The sequence below is a fragment of the Vicugna pacos genome, chromosome 30 (assembly GCF_048564905.1).
Source record: "Vicugna pacos chromosome 30, VicPac4, whole genome shotgun sequence".
Classification (NCBI taxonomy): domain Eukaryota; kingdom Metazoa; phylum Chordata; class Mammalia; order Artiodactyla; family Camelidae; genus Vicugna; species Vicugna pacos.
The window spans coordinates 30,947,432-30,969,052 of record NC_133016.1 but is presented as its reverse complement, the minus strand read 5'-3'; the positions used below and the strand labels follow the sequence as shown (position 1 = coordinate 30,969,052).

Genomic DNA, 21,621 nt, shown 5'->3' with positions numbered 1-21,621 from the left:
AGTCCTCCATCTTTTTCCTTTAATTCTCCTTTTTTTTTAAATAAAAGTTTTTAAATGGAGTTACTGGGGACTGAACTGAGGGCCTCATGCGTGCTGAGCACATACTCTCTCAACTGAGGTATACTCTCCCCCATAATTTTTTTAAACTTTACTTTCTTAGTATTCAGAGGTTAGAGGCCTCTAATTCTTTTTTTGGAGACTTGTCCATAAACCGGTAAATCTAAAATTAATGGACAAAATTTGGTTTATTAAAAAAATCATTAGAACTTTTATCAATCCATTCAAAAGGAAATGCTTATTGAGTTAAAATGTTTCTCCTTTATGGTGATTTCTAATTTTTGGTCTAGCTTAACTTATTAAAAGTAATCCTCATCATCATAATGACCAAGCTTGCTGTGAGTGGACACCTACCAAAGGCTAAACTGTTTTTCTCATGTTTTACTTCAAAGCAGGTGTTTGACGGTAGGTATCAATGTCTCCTTTTTGCAGCTGAGGGATTGAGAGGTGGGCAGCTTGTCCCAAATCAAACGCAGCTGGCGGTGCCTAGCTCGGTGCTGGAATCCAGGCTGCACAGGATGCATTCTCAATTTCTCCTCTGATCAGCCTCCCGTTGAGTGGTTTCCCGAACTCCTGTGAGTCCATAAATGACCGATTTTGGCGATCTCAGCCTGATGAGGCCTTCAAAGGAGAGACACCAGTGAGAATGTGAGACAGAGCGGCATAAATTAAAATTGTACATTTTCACAAATGTTGCATTCTCAGGTAATGACTTAAATAGTTTATGTTTTCTTTATATTAGTGCTATGTAAGCACTAAAAACAAAACATTAAAAATGATTATAGTGCAAAATAGGAGTGGGCTTTGAAAGTCCAATCATTGCTAATGATGTTGCTTGTTTTTCTCTAGTGGTGCTTATTGACAGAATAATTTACAATGACTGAATTTGTTTTATGTATGTAGTCTTAGTATGGAGGAAAAGTTTGTCAGTGCATATTGAAAGTAAAATCTTTACTCTTTTCTTTCCTGATGATAAATATGTACGTTGTTTCCATGGCTTAAGTATATTTCCTCATTTGTGAAATTTGAGTGATGCCGTTTACCATGTCTGACTGTGAGAGGTAGACGCCTTGTATACAAAGCATCCAAGAGCTGCTTAGTAAAAATGTGCTGTCACAATGACAGATAGTTTAGAAGGATCAACTGTGAATACTAAAGAGGGTGGCTTGTTTCTGATGCATATTCAATATGGATATATATGAATATGGCTTAAAGTAACAAGGATTCAGGGTTTTGTGTGTGTGTGTGCGTGCAGTATGAAGTTTTAATGAAATCTGTATCATTCTATTGAGACAGGGACTAGTTAAATTGACTTAAGCAGACGACCTTGAAGATTATTTACACAGAATGTGTATTGTTACAACTCAGTGTTCATGCTGCCGTGTAACTATACACTCAGACATTTAAATTCGTAGGACTCTGACCAGAAGCATTAAGTTTAGAAAAATCCACATTGATCATTTTCAGGGAATAAGCTTCTCTCTTTTGTGATTAAAGAAAATTTTGATTTATTTTTCTGCACTCTTAATAGGTTTTAAAATATCAAAACATTGATTTGACATGTCAGCTTTTTTAATAGAAAAAAGCTCATGCTGTTTTAATATGTAAATAAATGTTTTTGTATTTCAATACACTTCTATGATTTCCTGGCTCTTTGAGAAGTATTTTGCAAGATACTTAGATTACCTCCTGTTGGAAAAATACAGACATGACTTTTATGAATATAGGCCTAGTACAGGTCTGTTGGTTTTTGCTACAGTGCAAGACATGAGGACTAGGAGAGCAGTATGTGCTACATAAGCTTTTAGTTATCTGATTCTTGTTTCTGATCCACAGGCAATTTTTGTGTTGCACCTTTCCAGGCAACCAGGAAGGCCTTTTAAGCCATAGGTGGCGCTGTTGCACCTTCTTACAGTCTTAACTTTCCTGTTTGTGAAGGAAGTCTTAAACGTTTTTTTTTTTTTTTGATTCCTTTGCTTAGTGCTTCAGGGTAGCACAATGTCCATTATGTCTGACTACCTGGAACTATTATTCTGCTTATGTCTTAGTTTTATTCTATCATCTCGCTGTGAACATTTCAGACTTCCTGTGCAAACAGTTGCAACATCGGACTTTTCTTGCAGTGTTAGAAACCAGTGAGCCGGGATTTTATAAAAGAGCTAGAAGCGGCCTCTGGAGCACCTTAAAGCTGAAAAGTGTACTGAGTTCCCTAAGTATTATCCCCACCGCTGTGTGTCAATGGGTGGTAGGAGATTTGGTACATATACAAAGGGGTGTGGTGTTTTGACTTGGGTTTGCGTGCACGCGCTGCCACTGAGCTACGTGATCCTGAGTCAGTTCTTTCTGAGTTTTTCCCTCGTCTGTGAGATGGGGACACTCATTTCTGCTTTGTAGAATTGTGAGAATTAGAAATTATGTAAAGTGTTTAGCACAGTGTGTATGACAAGAGGGCTCATAATCTTAACTGCTGTTTGGTGTGAAGCCATCATTTGATAGTCTTTGGCAATTACTGAGAAACAGGAAAATAAGAAAAGCTGGTTTTATGATGAAAGATATTTGAGGAGGTTCCATAGTTCCTATACACATAATTTAGCATCAGCAGAGTCAGGACAGTTACACAGTCGCCCTGAACCAATGTTAAGCCACAGAATTTTTGTTACTTCATATATGTTGGGGCTTAAGGGGACCCAATACTTATACACATGTTGTGTCCAGCAGCCAACTGAGAGATGACAAAGAAGAACAGGCAGGCGATAAATGTCTCCTTTATTACTGATGAAGCCACGTTCTCCATGAAATTCAGGGCTGTGGGAGAGTGAGTGTCATGACACTATGTCCCAGAATTAGAGACTTACGCAGTCCCAGGTAACTCTGGTCCACAGCGAGCATTCCCTTGAGAGATTCTGACCCATAATGCACAGGACTGTCTTGCCATGGAACTGAGCATCCCGGCTGCTTCCTAAGGGTGGCCAACACTGGAGGGGAAGGAAAGCTTTCATATGCCCTGCTTGTCTCCCCGGACTCACACCTCAATCTGTTAGTGTGAGGAGGGCTAGCCGTGGGCCAGTGGTCAGGGGTGTGAAGGGAGAAGCAGTCTCCCATGGACCAGAGGAGTGGGGAGGAGGGAATTCCCCCTCAGATTAAACAGGTGGTGGCTTGAAACAGAAGGGTGCTCCTCAAGAGTTTATAAGAGGGGAAATAAGGATTTCCTTTGGGACTCAGAATAGTCATGAAACACAGAAGATGATTAGATGGGAGACTTGTAAATCACTTTCTTATTAAATTGAAATTTGTTGGGCACCAAAAATGTGCTACATTCTTTTCTGAGAGTTTTACAGAAATGAATCCTCCAATTTTCACAACAAGCGAGTAAGAAAGATTTGATTGTTATCCCAGGTTTACAGTGTGGAAATTGAGGCACACAGAGGGTAAGTAATTTGGCCAAGGTAACAGAGCTAGTAAGTGGCAGAGCTGGGATTTAAATCCTGGCTATCTGGTTTCCAGGCTCCCAGGGATGGGCTTTGGGTGTTTACAGGTATCTGCATCCCTGGATCTCTGTACCTCTGCATCAGATAGACCAGAAAGGACAGGGAAAGTGGAGTTATACAGGTACTCACAGTCGTGTTTCAGCCACTGTCCATGGAGTGTGCCCCGTGATTGGCATTAATTGTTTTCCAGGCAGTAGATCTGTTCTTATAACAGAAATTTAGTCCATTGAGTTAATCTAGAAACCCTTCCTGCTCTGCTTCTGTCCACGCTTGCCATGTGACTGCCTGCCCGAGATTGGGCCGTGGAGGAGAATCTGTACTCATGGTTGAACTCTGATATTTCAATCTGGTTTGTAGTTTCACATCTCCTGTTACATTAATAAATTAAATTTCTGGTTTTCTTGCATCAGTGTGTCATAAGTTTGCTTAATGTGAAACCAGTCCATGGGAGCCCAGGGGTGCTGACGGTATAATTTCTGAGCATGTGGCATTTCTACCCGTGCAGAAATGGCTGGAGGATGTCCACCTTCCTCACTGATTTCTCCCAGCAGCAGGGTCCTCTCCCACCCCCGGATGTGAGGATGGGATCTCTCTGAGTAGGCCATTCAGAGGCCGAGTCCACCAATCCGAAAATGATGAAGTACCTGGAAGTGGGTTTAATAGAAGAAAAGGGCTTCCAGGTAGTCCGATGGGCTGTTTGAGTCCGTTTGGTGAAAAGATGTCCACTGTCTGTGGTTGAGCTGCTTCTTTGCTGTTTAAAAGTCTGTATTACATGAAGGGATTTTAAAAAGCAGAAAGGTGTGATTTCAGGTGGTACATCCGCACCGGTGAGTAGTGCTGGATGACCGCCTGTGTGAGGAATAGACAGAGTCTTACAAACTTCATAAAACAGCTTTTAAAGCTCTTCCATCTGAGTGCACTTCGTATGGGGTCCAGTTCATGACTGGTCGCGCTGAGAGGGCACGTAACTGATGATGGCAGAAAGGACACGGAGGCATCAAAAAGGTCCCAGACATGTTCTGTGTTTAGAGGATGGGGCACAGAGTAACATATTTGAGCTGGTTTTTCATTGAACACTTTTGAGTATTTTCTAGGACTCCCCAATCCCCCATGGTTCCATGCAGCTGGGTATCCCCTCAGTGCAGCTCTGTCAGCGCTTGCCCTGGGCTGACGCGGTGTCACGGGGAGCAGGACGGTCAGTGTCCCCGGCTCCTCCGAGCTCCGTCTCCTCATCCGCAGAGCCGGGTTTCTCATCCGTGTCTACTTAGTAGGATTGCTGAGAATCACACGTGATGGTTGTCAGGTGTGACTTTTGGTTGTCTCTGTGATTGGCGTATAGTCAATATTTGATAGAAACACTTGTTTTTTATTATAATTGTGGCTCCTAGATTGCAGTGGTTTTTAGTCTGCATTTATTTTTTTATATAAATTTATTCTTATTTTTAAGTAAGCACTTGTATTTATTTATTTTCATGAAGGTACAGGGGATTGAAGCCAGGAACATGTGCGTGCACAAAAGGTGCTCTACAATGGAGTAATACCCACCCTCCTTGTCTGCACTTAAAAATAAATATTTCAATACACAAAATATTTCTTAAACACCATCATGGGTCCTATTTTCTGCATAGACAATTGAATACATATGCCATCTCAATAAGAATAAATGTCATGGGGACATAACTTTCTAAATCTGTTTACGTGTTTTAAAACGATCATAGCTAGTGAAAAACACGAGTCTTGGATCCACTACTTCTTAGGGTCTGCTTTGCCATCATGGGGAATTACATTCTACAGAGAAGGCTTATTGGATCTCATTGATATTTGGATGATTTTGCAATGTTCAAGGCTTTCAAAAGCTGACCGTTTTGTATTTTAAACTAACTACAAAGTTATCTTCTAGAAGTTGTAAGTCCTTAGCTTGTGAAGTGCCCAGTAATTCAGTTTGTATATGTCTGTGTCTCTGTGAACGTGTATGTGTGTGATTTCAGGAATATAGCAATAAGTTCCATATAGCCTTCTGAAATCTTTCTCCTCCAGTTCAAGGTGTAGGTATATATTTACACAAATAAATTGATACTCTTTTGTGATTTGGCATATTGGTGGGAATAAGAGGTTCTCATAATTGTTTCAGAAGGGTTGGGGAGCATGAGCTTAGAAAATGGGGGGAGATAGAGGCAGGGAGGTTCTTTAAACTTTGTGCAAGATGAGAAACAGTAGCTTTTCTTTTTTCTTCTAAAGCAAACTGGCACTGAATTGTAACAAACTAATACTCAGAATTGCTTTTCTGATCAGAGACAAGTGCCTCAGATTTTTCAAGGCAACATGAATGATGAAATGTGTTTTAGCAGTTATCTTTAAAAGTAGTTTTATTTTTCAAGTATAAGTCTATAGACTGTTCTTTTTTTCCCAGCTGTACAAGAATTTCTCATTGATCCAGGTACGTGATCAATGTGTTTAGTTTCTTTGGGTTATTTATTTTTTTTAAGTGCTTGATTCATTCTGGTGTGAATGAATGTTTAAAATTTCTGGATTTTGATCTTTAAAACTTGCTGATTTATCAGAACTGCAAAAAACCTGATGTTTGTTCCTTGTTTGGTGGGGCAACCTATTGATTTATGTTGTCTGTTATAGAGGGAAATTCTTCCTCTAGCCTGTAGATAATTAAGTGAATGGTTTGCAGTGTGCCTTAAAAATTATTTGAATGCATTGAGCATGTTTGTCCAGTGAATTTTGGATTGAGTCATAATAATGACTTTGCTTTGATTCTGTGGCTTTTGTCCTCTCCACAAGAATTTGAATTCTCTGTTGCATTTTGTATTCGTGTTCTTAACAGGGGAAGGAATTTTGCATTTTTTACAGAGGTGGGTTTTCCTATCCCCTCTGAATTCCTTCTGTAATTGATACAGCGAAAATCTGTTATTGCAGTGCTTAATTATTTCATAAAAAATTTTTTGGCTTAATCAGAAACAATGACAAAGAATGATAATAAAAAATACGAAAACCTTCCTTCCTTTGAAGAATAGAAATGAGGTGGTCAGGCTCACGCATGCTTTGTACCTGACACACTTACTCTCATGTCATTGTGTATCATGAGTCGGAGATGGAGTTGTTTCAGGTTTATAGATTTTTGTTTTAACATTTGTGTTGAATTCATTCTCTAGGCATGATGATTCCTGTTGCCTTTGTGGAAAGTGTAGATGAAGGGAAACAAATGCTTTGTTTTGTTTTCAGGAGGCCTGAGATGCTGATGAGAAAAGAGTAGAGGGTGGGCTGAGGAAAATAGTGATAGACCCTCACCTCCAGGCTGAAATTGATGAACAAAGAAATCAATTAAGTGTATCGGTATTTGACTAATAGAAGTCAGACAGCCCAGACTGTCTAGTTATGCCCAAAGGAAAGTACTGAATTCACCTGCAGAATTAGGTGCTTTACCATGTAGAAGCAGCTTAGAGCAATCAGAAAAATCAGTGATGAGATATAAAAAGAATATAATATCTTTTATTTCTGAAACTTTTCTACATTAAGTTGTGTAGAGCTAAAATTAAATTTCAAGCACCAGGAGTTAAGAGTTTAGGTGGTTCTGTGGGATCGTTTTTCAGGGATGTGTCTAGACCCTGCTGGAGTGGCCGAAGCTGGCAGGAAAAGATCCAGAGCCAGGATTTGTCATCCTAGGATGTCCTCCATAATGGTTCCATGTGGGAGCCCATGATTGAGTTAACAAGTTGTAACACATCGCAGCCGCCTGTCAACTTTAAGAAAAAAAATGTGCTTATTAACTGCTTTAAAGCAAACACCTGTGCATCCTCACTCCTGTCTCCTTGCCATAAAAAGCAGAGACAATGCCTTGCTTGCATATTTGAGGTTATAGATAGCACACTGCTTATTGCAGAGCAATGACCCAGGCCCTCAGCTATAAACGCCAGGCCTGCGTGGTGTTAGATAGTCTATTATCCCCAAAACAGGGACCAGGCTGGTCTGGTGGTCTGCTTTGTAATGAACATGTCTAAAAAATGTATCTTGTTCCCCTCAGCCCATGACTTCCCTAAAGGTAAACTAAGCCTTAGTACTCATGGTGGAGTCTACAATCTCTGTCTCATCCCTTCTTTCCCCAAGTTCCTGCCTACTATCTCACAACTGTTATTGACTTTTTACTTTGATTATACACAATAAATATGGGAGCATTTGAGAGACTCGTGGATTTGGCTCCCTAATCCCTCTCGCTTTCTTTCCTTTTTCCACAGTCTTGAGAAATTCATTCCGTGTCGGTAAGACTTCCGCCAGCCAGAACCCACAGTTCCAGGTGAGAAGGATGCAGGCTTTATCCCTCCTACCCGAGGGAGAGAGAGGAGATAATTGAGATATGCTCCCCTGTGGTCCCTTCCTGCCCCAGGGCCACTCCAGTTCACCTGCAGCCTTCTGGCCTCTGCTCACAGGGCCTCTGTCCCAGGATTGACCACAGCCTTTTATTCCCTTGTCAACATTCCCTGTGCCTTTCAGAGGTTGCTCTCTTCTCTGCAATTCAACCCTGGCAGATGTGATGGTGGTCAGCGTGCTGATGGGCAGTTACTTGGGGACTCCCAGGAGCCATGCTGATTCTCCTGAGTCATTCGGGGTTACAGAACTGTCAAGCACTGCAGGAAGCCCATTCACGTGAGTTCAACACAGCATTACATCACTTTCATTTTATTTTTGAATTTTCAGTGGAGAAATTATTTGTAGCACACTGTTCCAGATTTTAGGCCGCCTGCTTTCCTCACCACCATTTCCTTGTTGGCTCTGGTGCTTGTTTTAAGAACCAGGTTTCTTCTCTGGTCATTTGTAGCAGCTGGGCTTGCCGAATCCTTGATTTGCATTTGAAGCAGAATGCTTCTTCGTGATGTCAAACTGATTTTCCTTGTCATGTCTGAATATTTCTTGTACACTCAGCAACAGTTTCAAGTGAAATGCTCTTGTCCAATTTCGGTTAACTAATATTTGCTGATCTCCTGCTTTCATGCTGAGGGCAGTTTCTTCTTCCTGTAATAAATGTTAGCAATTTGCATTTACTATGGAAGGTACTAATCCGAGGTGCTTTTGTTCTTAACAGTTTTAATACAAATCACCCATTAAAATGTACAGCGGATTTTACTCTATGCCCAGAAATGTGCATCCCAGTCAATCTTAGAATATTTTCTTCCCCCCAACAGGAAACCCAGTACGCATAAGCAGACATTATCAACTTCCCCATCCTCCCCAAGCCCCAGGGAGCCACTCTTCTGTCTCTGTGGATTTGCCTGTGCTGAACATTTCATGCAAATCGAGTCACTTCATGTAAGTGGAACCGTCTATTTTGACTGACTTCTTTCACACTGAGTAACGTTTTCAATGTTTGTCCACGTTGTGGCCTGGGTCAGTACTCTATGCTTTGCTATTGCTGAATAATATTTCACTGTATGGCTGGGCCCCTTTGTTTACCCATTCATCACGTGATAGACATTTGGGTTGTTTCTGTTTTTTGGCTCTGAAAATTAATGGCGAAAAGTAATGGTGAATATTCCTGTAGGAGTTTTTATGTTAACATTTGTTTTCAGTTCTCTTACTTGTGTGCCCAGGAAGCAGAATTGCTGGATCATTCAGAAGCCAAATGTTCAACTCTCTGAGGACGTGCCAGGATGTTTTCCAAAGTGGTCACGCTGTGTTACATCCTCACCAGCAATGGCTGCGGGCTCCGCTTCCTCTGTGTCCTCATTAGTGCTTGTTAATCTTTTTTTGATTTTAACCTATTGTAGTGAATGTGAAGTGGTTTCTCCTAGTTGTTTTGACTTGATTTCCTTTAGAGCTAATGTTATTGAACACCGTTTCATTGTGCTTATTGGCCATTTGTATATTTTCCTTGAAAAATATCTTTTCAGATTATTTTTTCATTTTTTAATTGAGTTGCCTTTTTATTGTTGAGCTGTGGAATTTTTTTTTTGATACACAAATTCCTTATCAGATAAATGATTTGAAAAAATTTTCTCCTGAGTGTTGTTTTTTCACTTTCTGGATGGTGTTTTTTGAAGCAAAGTTTTAAAGTTTAATGAACTCCAATTTATCTCTGTTTTCATTTTTCCTTGTGCTTTTGGGGTAATATTTAATATCTGATGTATTTTATTAAAACTTGTATATATAAAATAACTTAATTCTTAGGACCGTTCTAGGAGATGGGTGCGGTTGTTGTCCCCAGTCTATGCATCGGAGACTGAGGTGCAGAGAATTTGACTGACATATTAGTGTCAAAGCTACCCAGTGCTGTGGGAATTCAGACCCTCATGTTTTTCCCTAGCATCTGAGCTCAACACCACCATGCTCCAATCTTTCCAGGAAACGTTAATGAAAAAATCTTTACTTTTTTGATTTCTTGTTAGATTTTTTTCTTATTGGGGACCTCAAATTCTCATTTTCTTTTCGGATATCAGTGTCGATTTATTTTAGCTCTCATGTAGGGAGAAGCATTGCTATCAGTTAACTTCTTTATTACTCACTCTCCAGTGATGATTGTTGCTAGTTGATCTAATCAAGTCATGCTTAAGTCTTTCCTGCTCATGACACTAACAGCAGAGTCATGACTTATAGAATGCTCAAAGAAGAAAGTACTTGATTGATTTTATTTTGCCAACCAATCAAACCAATCAAATAAAACCCTGGTGTTGACACAGACTATAAGCCCTCCAAAATAGGGTCACTGTCTTCATTGTGTTTCATTTGTTGGGTCACAGTGTCTGGATAGTGCCTTGCTGTCCAGCAGTTTTGTGAGGATACGGTGCTCGTGAATCATTGTAAGGACAGAATTTTGACAACAGACTGTGTTGTTCATTTCACGACGGGAAAGGTAATATAGAATTACTGTTCAGATCTGTTTTAAAATTAAGCTTTGAATTTTGAGAATAGTTCAAGAAGCCATACAAAGCTCTTTTTCACTAATTTTAGATCTATCTTAGACACATTATGTTTACATAGCAGAGTAACTTATCAAGTAAATTTGACAAAGGAGTGTTATATTGATTATTTGTTTTAGTTGAAATATTCTACCAGGGATAAAGTCATAAGTGCCCATAAATGAACAAATATATTTGTATTTAAATGCAACATGGGAGCAGACTACATATGTTTCTATATAATATATATGACTGTGTGTTTTAATCTTTCTGTCAGTGTTTTAATAGTTTTTCAGCAATTTTGTAACTTTAGAATTCTTCTAAAAAATTCACCCCCAATTCTAGTGCAGTTTGTACTGTGTATTCTGTCTTATGCATGGGATTCCACTGTCCCCTCAGTGAGGAATTTCCTCTCCTATTGTGTTAGGAGCAGAGTTAAAGGAACTGTGATTTCTAGGCCTTTGCTCTCCATGTGTTTGCAGTTGGCTCTCAGTCACGATTTTCCCTTTCCAGAGTTTTCATTGTTAAATTAGAATTTCTGAAAATAACTATTAATATGTTGCATTGGTCTCCCTAGAAACTTGACGTCTTTGTGCTTTTCAGTTTTCAATTTATGAAAAATGCAAATGCACTCTTGTTTTTAAGTTGTCCTTTTTCAATAGATATTTATCTCTTAATTGATAGAATAATTTTTTCCCAATGAATGAATCGGTGTGCATGTTTTAAAGGATAACTTACTTTTTATTTTTCTTATTGTAACAGTAATATTCATTGTAGAGAATTTAGTAAATAAGGATTAACACAGTAATAACTTCACAATGGCCTCTAATCTCACCTGGAGATACAGTTGTAAGGTTTGAAATTGAGAATTATAAGTCCTCTCAAATTTTTCTTTTTCAAGTACGTATAGGTTACTGAGATCCTCGAATTCCCATATGAATTGTAGCAGCAGATAGTCAGTTTCTGCAGAGGAGCCCGCTGGGATTGTGATCGAGACCACGTTGAATATACGGATCGCTCTGGGGAGCACTGCCATTCCAAGAGCACTTTCTTTTGATAGGGGAATATGTGTGGAGTGTCTGTCCTGGTATTTAGGTCTTCTTTAACTTTTTTTTTCAACAATGCTTTGAGTTTACAGAGTATTATTTTACTTTAATTATCTTTGCCTTTATATTGAGGACAAGTGTGCAAGGTACTGGGATCAGAAGTGTATTTGAGCCCCGCAACTTGCTGCCACCATGGACGCTGCACTCTTGCTTCACCCGCTGTACAATCTTGCACAGAATACGACCTCAGTAACTCTCTCTTGAATGAATGATTATATGATTGTTGGATGATGCTTGAGAGTCCCTGTGATGATTTTTTTCCCCAGCCTTTCCCCAGTTCTTAACTATGCCCTTTCTCTTCCTAAACTCCAGCCTGGGTTTCAGCCTGCCTGTGGCATTGATTTTCCTTGTCTGTGGACTCTTCCTTTCACTGGTTCCCGATAATGTTACATGTGGGCTGTGGAAACTTGCTAGATGTCAAGAAAGAGCTAATCCATTGTAGGCCAGTATTTTTAGAGTTTGTTATTGTTTTATTGATTGAAATTAAATGAGGCTGCCCCCTGAGCCCTCCCATGAGCACTTTTGACCTTCCTACAGCTGATACTGCTCTAGTTGCTGCATGTGCCCTTTCCCCAGCCTTGATTTTGTAATTGAATAAGTCACCATCACTGGAGCCCTCTCTTTAAAAGATAAAGAGAACATTTGCTCCTTTTCCCTGTTTGGGGACTTCAATGAGATGAGATCCCAGATAAAGAATGGAGCCCCACCTCTTTCTGACCCCCGCTGTTTCCGTTCCTTTCTTCAGGGGAAAAGAGTACAATTCAACAGTATAAAGATTGATTGTGAGCTAATGAGATAGACAAGACAACCGATCATTTATTAAATAACCTTTCATGATAGAAACAAATGTATTATACACACAAACAGCACACAAAGCAGTGTAGTACCATGGTTACAATCGTGGGTCCGAGTTCGTGTCCTGCTCTGGAGAGACCAGTCCTGTGAGATGGAGAACTGGTAAGTCGGCTTAGCCTCTCCAGAACTGGTTTTCTGTCCTGCAGAGACGGGGCTCGCTAGGCGTCCCCCCCGTAGAGGTGCTGTGGGGTGTAAATGACGCGCGTGGGCAGCCTGAGCACAGCTGCTCATTCCTCGTAAGTGCAGGGTAGCATAGCTTTTGCGGTGATGGCTTTATGACCGCCCCATGTAGACTGTCAGTGCTCTGAAGGGATGCCTTGTGGTTTGGAGATGGGATTCTCACTTCTGTAAATACCCAAGTATAGTGTTATTGGGTCCTGCTGATTTCAGTCTATTCTTTAGAAAGTACATATTGTAGATATATTTTTCAAGCATGCGTGCTTTTTTTCTTTTACTATTAAAGTTCTACCCTCTCATCTCTTGGTGTTACTTTTCATGGAATCCAGGAAACAGTCCTAAGCTACCTGCCTCTTCACACTTTTCCGTGGTGGCTTCCTTCCCTGATTAGAAGAGGGTTTTGCATAGGAAATTTTATTTGTTCCCCTTTTCTTGGAGTCTCTCTCTCTGTCTGCCCATCTCTCACCTCTCAATCTGTCCATTTCTCAACCCACTGCTTCTTCTGACATGTTCCAAAACGCATTTCAGGTAGCTTACAGAAGAACAGATACCAAATAAACAGGTGAGAAAATGGGGCCCAGTTCAGACAGTGAGGCTAGGAGGCGAGCCTCTGTGAGGGTTGCAGGCGTGAGACACATGCCTCTGCCATGTGACTTATAAGATCGACAGCAGCAGTGTGTTTCAAGCTCCCAGCAGACACAGGGAAGCAGGATTTGAGGGAGATGCTTACTGGCTGTGAAATAAATAAGTGACTTAGGAGAAGCCCAGCCTTTCCAGCTACTAAGGCTTAGGAGAATATTTTGAGTGTCTTCCAAAATCAGAGTATGGCATCTTTTCTTTTTCAGAGTTCTATGTATAGTTGGTTACATTCTATACCTGGAAATTTCTCCAAAACTGCTTCCCACGTGAGTCCCATGGCTCGGGGATTGGGTGGTTCTGCTCATTGATGGGGGTTGGCCAGAAACAGAAAATGAGAGCCTCAAAGGGGCCTGGGATTTGTCAGTTATGTTTTGTCAGTGCTGTAGGGTTCAAGAAATGCTTTCACCGTTTCTCTCTATCTGAGGTGGCAGCGTAATCTCTTACCAGCATCAGGAGCTCAGGGCCACGGGATGGTGGGGGCTGACTGCACTGCCGTCAAGACAGCTGAGCTAGTCACTGCAGGTGTGGTTCTTTTACATACTGCAGTTCATGCTCTTTACTAGAATGTTTCAACAGGGAGTTAATTAACTGAGTTAATTAACATTTAATAAATATGATCTTTGTTGAAAAGACAGTTATAGGCAGAATATAAGCTGTGAAGTCTTTAAAAACGGTTTCATTACTGAAATTTCATTTGGGGAGATACACGGTTCATCTTATATATGGCTCTCTTTTAAAGTAATAAAGAAACAAGACAGAAAAGGCAGAGGATGATTTCTGTTCTTCCTCTCGGCTTGCAGGTGCCCTCACCCCCAGTAGCATCAATCAAGACACCAGCACTGACACTGGCCGTGCTCAGAACTGCCTCAGCCCTGAAGACACTGCTGACAAATAGAAGGGGGCCACGCCCTGTTACAGCAGGTGCTCTCACTTTGTGGGTCCTTATGTAACTGCGTGGTGTTAATCAGGATCGCCCGTCCTACATTGTGTGATGCTGCTGCTTTGTCTCCTAGTTACTTGTTTCTCTAAGTATTCTTGTATTATTCTCCAATGCATAGTACTACACACCTAAAAATGCTTTTTTTCAGATGAAAAAGAATGTGCATTTAAAATAATAACTCTGAAAAAGGGGGCAAAAAAGGCTATCCTTGTCCCGCTATTCAAAGATAATAATTAAGACGTTAACGTATATTTTCATCAGTGTGGATCACCTCTGTCATAAAAAACCAGAGAGCACTCTGTGACTGTTTACTGTGTGGACACCTCCATTTTCCATTCGGCTTTTTATATGTTTTTCTACAATATTCTATCTCCTCTGGCATGATTTTTGATGACCAGTATAGCATTCTGTCTTGTGGAGGCATTGTCCATTTTACTTCGGACTTAAGTAAACTTTTAAATTCCAAGTATACTTAACTGAAATACTGAAAAGAGAACTGTGGTGGTACAGGAAGGCCCTACCTCCCTTCCCCTTATTTCCGAAGAGTAAAAACTGTTGAAAATTTGATATATATGTTTCATGACCTTTATGCCTATGACATACATATATACACACATATGAGAATTCCATGTATACGTGTGTGTATATATGCTTTATTTAAAAATGAGACCATACTATATGTTTTTCTGCAGCTCGCTTTAATCACTCAGGTGTATATCATAGACGTCCTCCCACTCCAGACTCACACGGTCCTTTCAGTTAGAGTGGAGGGGTCTCCTGATTTGCGGGTGTGGTCTCTTTCCCACGCACACCTTTGGTGAGAGAATGCTGTGGACAAGGCCCTGGACCACGGCGAAATGCCGGCTCCCTCATTGCTCGCAGCTCGTCGTGATTTAACGCATCATTGTCTTGATGGTGGACAATTAAGTTTTCTCCATTTTCCACTGTCAGAAAGGATATTTGACTGGCATCCTTCTTGTACAGACATTCCTGTGATCTTTTATGAGTATTCCTTTAGTTAAGGCTTCTGGAAATTTAGTCCCTGGATGTGACATTTACATTCATCACAGACTCCATTCAAGTAACTCTAGAAATTCCTTCCATAGGGGAATGAAAAGATGCACAATTACTTATGTAACCAATTCTCTATTGCTGGATATGATTTCACTTCAGTTTTTCTTCCCAACATTGTAAACAGTGCTGTGTAAATGCCCTGATGGGTACATCTTTTTGGACTAAATTTGTTTTTTCCTAGAGGAAACGATTCGTAGAAGTGGTGTTGAGTCAGTGTGTACGTACGTTTTTCAGAGTTTACATATCCATTGACATGTCGTCCTCTGAAAATGTCGCTCATGGTTTCTTCTCCCACAGATGGACACTAGATAGAATATCTTTTAAAAATATTTGCCAATATGATGAGCAAAAGTGCTTTTTCATTGTTTTAGTTTGCATTTGATGACCAGTGAGGTATTGAGCATTTTTCACTCATTAGCCATTTGACTTTTTTAAAATGAATGATTCCTTTTATCCTTTGCACACATTTAAGTGGGGGAGCTTCTTGTTGGTTTGTGACAGCTCTTTGTATGTTATGAACATTAACTTCTTGTCTTCAACAACATGTATCACAGAGCTTTTTCTTGTCATTTCTTGCCTTTCATTTTGTTTAGGAGGATTTTAATTTTGGTAGTGTCTCAAAATATTCTTATGATAATAAATGTATTCCTTATGTGTTTTATCTTTGAAATTATTCTTAAAAATAATTTCTTATACTGGAATAAATCTCCTCTGAAGGTTTTTTTTAATCTCTAAGATGGAGATGATAATAGTACTTGTTAATGTAAGGGTAAGTTGAGTTAATAAGAACAAAGTGTTGTATTTGCTGTTATTAGTACTTTTTTATATTTACATCACTGTCTGTAAATTATCTTGTGGTCCTTATGAGAGGAATAGTATTTATTCTTTCTAGGTGATTGTCTGATTGTCTCAGGACAATTACTGAAGTCATACTTTTCTCTTTGATTTGAAATCCCACCTTTACAAAATACTTATGTACACTAGAGTCTCTTTTTGAGCTCATGGTTCCCTTCTGTCAATCTGCCTTTCTTACTCCAGCACCATAACTTACATATTGTAAAAATTTATTTAATAATTGGCAGTCTGAATTTTTTTTCATTCTTTTCTTCCATCCCAAATTTTCTTGTCTAGTATTATGATTTTATTATTCCTGAAGAATTCCAAAATATTTTGTTCAAGTTATAAAAAAAATCAGATTGGAGTTGTCATGGGAGTTTTCAGTAAGTTTTGAATTATTCTGATGAGAACTTACATCTTTACAAAACTGCTTTCCTCCATGCAATTTGTTGATGTCTCTACATTCTCACCTCTTACTTTACCCCTCAGTACAGCCCTGAAGTTTCTCCATTTAGAACATGGGCATTATTTTTTAACTTATTCCAGATTATTGTTTATGTTTTTGTCAATTTTGTAAGTGAAAATTTTTTGCTATTATATTTTTAAACGCTTAAAACTGAAATTTAGAAAGGAAGATTCGGTTTGTAAATACTCACTTTGTAATTTGTCATTTAAAATTGTAAGTATTAAGTAGTTGTTCCAGAATCCTTTCTTTTTTGTTTTTAAAAATTTGTGTCGAAGATTCTCAAAATGTTCATAGCTAAGTAGTATAGGTGGGGAGACAGATGGAGAGAGGTAGTGTGGCTCATGTACAAACTGTGAGCAGTTTCATGGCTGCCTTTAGGCTGGAGAAACCACAGAAGAGCCCAGGTTAGACAAGGAATGGCTTTGTATGCACTTGAAAGCCAGCTTTCCTGCCTGTATGGTGAAGCCTGGTGGGCGTGGCAGGTAGATGATCAAGGTCTGATCAAGGTCATTTGCTGCACAGAGCGCTGTGTCTGTGAGAAATGGTGACCATTGCCATGGCAAATGCTTGGTGCCAGGAACAATGCAGGGGAGCTGGGGAGCCTGTGTTAAGGATTTTCCAGTCCTGGGAGTGGGAAGATCAGACTCTGCATTCAGATCTGAGTTTGAATTAATCCTCTTTAGTTTACTGGACCTCTGACTTTTGTCAAGTTATGCATCCTGTTTGAACTCCTGCTTTGTTGTCTCTCAAAACAGAAGAATTACAGCCTGCTGCTAGAGTGTTTGATCAGGGTAAATGATTTGTGTCTATAAGATGCCACGTACAGTCACAAGCTCAGTGAGCAATGAGCTGTCCCCTCTTCTCCTGCAACTCAGTGCTCGATAAGTCATCAGCAGAAAGCGAGTCCCTAATTTGTATGTGGTGCAAGGAAGAACAAAACTAACGTCTTGCCTTTCCCTGGCAGTATTCTTACTTCTTTGCTTCATGTACCTCTTTCCTCCTTCACTCTCCCCTTTCACCTCCTCCACCAAGAGCCCGAGACTCTCTCAGAACACTAGATTCAAATTATTTAAATGTTGGCTCATTCCCATGAAATGACAGTGACTTAAAAAAACTGTACACATCCCAGAATTCATTGTATTTGATTTACACACACACACACGTGCACACACACACACACACACATCAGGCTACCTCCCATTTACTGAGGGAGAAGGGCCACTTTTTCTGAGTTTTCATTTACTCAGCGTGAGAGCAGTCTCTTAAGCAGAATTTCACCTGGCTTCGTGCATGGTTTTTTAAATTGGATTTCTGCTTTTTGTCCATAAAAATATTCTCCTATTAGAAGACAGGAAGTGGAGACATAGATATTCTGCTGAGATATTGGTGTTATCATATTTGAGTTTTAATGGACATAAGGCGGCATAGAGTCATACATTATTATGGATGAGAATCCTTGATGATGTAACTTGGACAAGAATCTGGGTCTCCTGCCATCGTGTCCATGCGGGTGAAGAGGCAACTGGGTGGGGGATGGCAGGGAACCTTCTTGCTTGAGTTCCAGGTTCTTGTTAGTTTTCATTGCTCAGCTGCCTTTAGTTTATGTCCATGAGGCCTCTCATGGGAAGGTCACTATGTCCTGAGAGACTGAGTTACTAATCAGCAGAAAGCTCTGGACCCACTCATATTTTCCAGAGTTTTTCTGCTGACCTGCTGACACTTTATATAAATGAGACCTAACAAACTACTGGATATAAAATCCTTATTGTTATCATTTGCCCTCAAGTTCCATAGGAATGGGGTGCTGTCTCAGGCTGTCTAAGGCTAGATCTGAACAAAGATAGGGTGATAGGCTCCGCTGCTGGACCCTCCCCAGTCGAATGGGATTTCCACCTTAGTTTTTAGAATCAGGCAGATGAGTTCAAATCTTGTCTTTACCAGTTATTAGCTTTGTGACCTTGGGGAAATAACTACTTTTTTGGTTCCAATTTTCTTTATCTGTAAATAAGTTCAGTATTTATTTTAGGGTTTTTGTTTTAGAATTGAATGTGCTAATTCCCTAATTTATTCCTAAAATACTGATCACATGATTCTATGCTGGTGCCTTAGTAGTTGATTGCTAAGGGACTCAACAGTGAGAATGGGGATGGGGCCCCCTGGATCATACAGCTTATATTCCAGGATATGCTTGTAAAAGACAAGATTGCAGTGGATTTTTAGTAAATGTCCATTCCTTTCCTAATCCCCATTGATTGTGTATATATCTTTATACTAATATATGAACAATTTTTTTTGCAGTTTAAATCTCTTTGTAGTATTTAAAGAATGTAACTATAACAAAAATACGTGAAATAAAATGACTTGACTTTTATTTTCCTTTCAATAAGCAAAACAAAATAAAATAGAAAAGAAAAGAAAAAGTATTGAAGGAGTAGAAATAATTTTATTTCCGTGGAATCAACTCCCTATGTTAGGTTTTTCCATTGTGTTGTTCAACATCATATAAAATTGACAGGTTGTGACTTCAGTGTTGATAGCTAGGTGAGTATAGTTTCTTTTTGTGGTTGTCTTTGATGAATTATTTGCACTAGATCATAAATGATGTGCATGTTACATATTGGAAACGAGGAAACATTGGAGACATACTACCTCCATTGCAGTCATTTTGTTACCGAGTCCAAACTCGTTCTGCTCGCCGCATGACAGGCCAATAAACTGGGAGATGAGGTGTTGGAGCAAGGAATAGTGACTTCACTTGCAATGCTGGCAGACCCAGAAGACGGCAGACTGATGTCCTGGAGAACTATCTTCCCCAAGTAAGAATTCAGTCTCCTTTTATACTAAAAAGGGGGGGGGGGTTGTGGTTGGTTGTTGCATACTTCTTGCTTTATGAATTGTTTGTCCTTTGAATCCGCTGTTCTTGCAGCTGTCCATGTGGATCAAATCATGGTACCCCTGTAAAACCTCCAAAAAAACAAAGGCTATTCTCTATTATGCAACTTGCCATCTCTACAGAAGTGCAGATGAGCTAACATTTTTAAAGATCAGGGCCAGGAGAATAGGCTTTCCTGCAGATTTCAGGCTAAAGGCAACTTTCTTTTTCAAATGGTGCAGAGCTACCAAGTCTGAGCCTAGGAAACAGGGCACAGGTTTAAACTCAAAGGAACAGATTTAACATAGGGTAAAAACTGTTACATTTTATTACAATTCCGTTTCCAGCTTCATAGATAATATTAGTAAGAAATACGAGCAATTTTGTATTTTTGCTTCTTAATAACCGATAAGTGTACCAACTATATTTTGTGAGCAGGGATGCTGTGTAGGCATTGGGGTGACAGCAAACTCTTGTAGGGGGTGGCCGACCCTGCAACATCTCTGATGCCCCGTGAGTGTTGGTGAGGGTCCCCGTAGCCAGGGGCTCTCTTCAGGAACCAGCATATGGGCATTGACCTCTGGAGACCTCTTTTTCGGCTGCAGGAATTTTTTCAGATATTGAGATTGAAAAATCACTCCAGCTGGGAATAATTAGGGAAAAAAAAGAAAAGGAAAAGGGTTTGGAGTAGAGTAGAAGAGTAGGACTTAAGATCACGGAGCCTGAGTGCTTGGCAGCGGGGCCTCGGGAGAGAGGGGAGCAGAGGTGGGGAGGGGCCTGGCTCCGGAACCAGCTCCTGTAATTGTCCCTGCACGCAAGCCACATAGCTTTAAATTGGCCTGGGCCACCTCTCTGGGCTGGATATCACCCTGGGCAGAACCGTGGTATCTGTAAAGTAAAATGACTTCACAACTATTGCACAGAGCTGCAGGTGTAAGAGAGCCTAAGCCTGTCTCAGAGTGCAGGGGACAAGCGGAAAGGAATGGCAAAATTTCCACTGACAATTGAAATTTTGTTAAATAGCCTGCTACAGTTGTTTGCATCACTTGAATGAATGCAGGCATATTTCTGTGGGCATTTATAGGTTCACTGAACCCCACCAGCCCCTCTTGCCCCCATCGGAGATGGGCTTTCTCAAGCACAGTGCCCCTCCTGCTTGGGTGGAAAACGCTGCTGGTCCTTGCCTGGGGCCGGGCTGCTGCAGGGCACTGAATCCCCGAGGCACGGCCTGTGAGACACGACAGGAACATCTCTGCTCTTGACTGGGTGCCTCCGTTTCCCCTGCAGTGTAAAAATGCCGATGACTGAGTTAGAAGCATGCTTCCAAGCTGTCCATGTCCTTGGCATTCAGAAGCGGAGCCTGGAAGCTTTCGAATTTATCCAGAATGCGGTTTACATTCACCTTCAGCAGGTGAGTGTATGTCCTTACACAAGTGGAGGAATTACTGCAGTTTTCCTGGAACTTTCTCACTACAAGTCCATTTGATTTTTCTGTGCTAGGATTCAGTATGGCCTGCTAAAAACTCTGGAGTGAGATCTTGAAACCCTGATGAAGAGCATTATTTATTTCATTTCTCTATATGATACTCTTTTACTTTTAAAATTCAGAATTTTTGGTTGTTTCAAAAATTTTTTGGGGGGTTGGAGAATCATGTTTACTCTTACCATCTTTGCAACCTGTTGCTTTGTGCCTCTCACCTGTCTTCTGTCACTTGTGAGGCGGTTCCATTTGTGACCCTGTCCGGGTTGTTCATGTTATAAAACATAAAGCCTGTAAAAGTACAGTCCCTTTTCCTCCGAAGACATTCCACAAATACTCCTTTAACCTGGGTGTGGTTTTAAGAAGACAGAATCTTTAGAACATGTCCTTGCAGGTTGCTAGTGCAAAATCCCAAAATCAATAGTCTAGCTCAACATCTAAAATCTTTCTAATTTACCTTGGAATTGTATGGATAAGTGAAGCAGTTTGCTAAGAACTCAGACCAGGTTTAGAATACAGGTTGGTGTAGCTCAGCAGGTCCTCCCAAGCTGATGCTCTGCCAGAGGGCGGGGCCGAGGGGAGAGGGCGGGTCCTGCCCTCCCTGAGGTGACAATTTCATGGCAAAGACTTTCACCTGGTGAAGAACTTGGAGTTTCTTCTAAGAAGAGTGGGTCTTAAAAGAGTCCAAAAAGCGCGGGAGTGGCACAGTCCCATTTGTCTCAAGTAGGGGAGAG

At 40.4% G+C, this 21,621-nt stretch overlaps 1 protein-coding gene across 1 annotated transcript in view; it reads left to right on the top strand.

Annotated features, from left to right (window-relative positions):
* Window positions 1-21,621, top strand: part of LOC140690341 (uncharacterized) — a 414,099-nt gene that overhangs the window by 291,624 nt on the left and 100,854 nt on the right. The window contains exons 14-21 of the mRNA XM_072952049.1: window positions 7,787-7,845; window positions 8,043-8,195; window positions 8,732-8,855; window positions 13,425-13,484; window positions 13,650-13,740; window positions 14,019-14,139; window positions 19,242-19,351; window positions 20,695-20,818. Coding sequence (XP_072808150.1) covers window positions 7,787-7,845; window positions 8,043-8,138 — 155 coding nt within the window. The 3' untranslated portion in view covers window positions 8,139-8,195; window positions 8,732-8,855; window positions 13,425-13,484; ... (2 more) ...; window positions 19,242-19,351; window positions 20,695-20,818. The remainder of the gene's footprint in view (window positions 1-7,786; window positions 7,846-8,042; window positions 8,196-8,731; window positions 8,856-13,424; window positions 13,485-13,649; window positions 13,741-14,018; window positions 14,140-19,241; window positions 19,352-20,694; window positions 20,819-21,621) is intronic.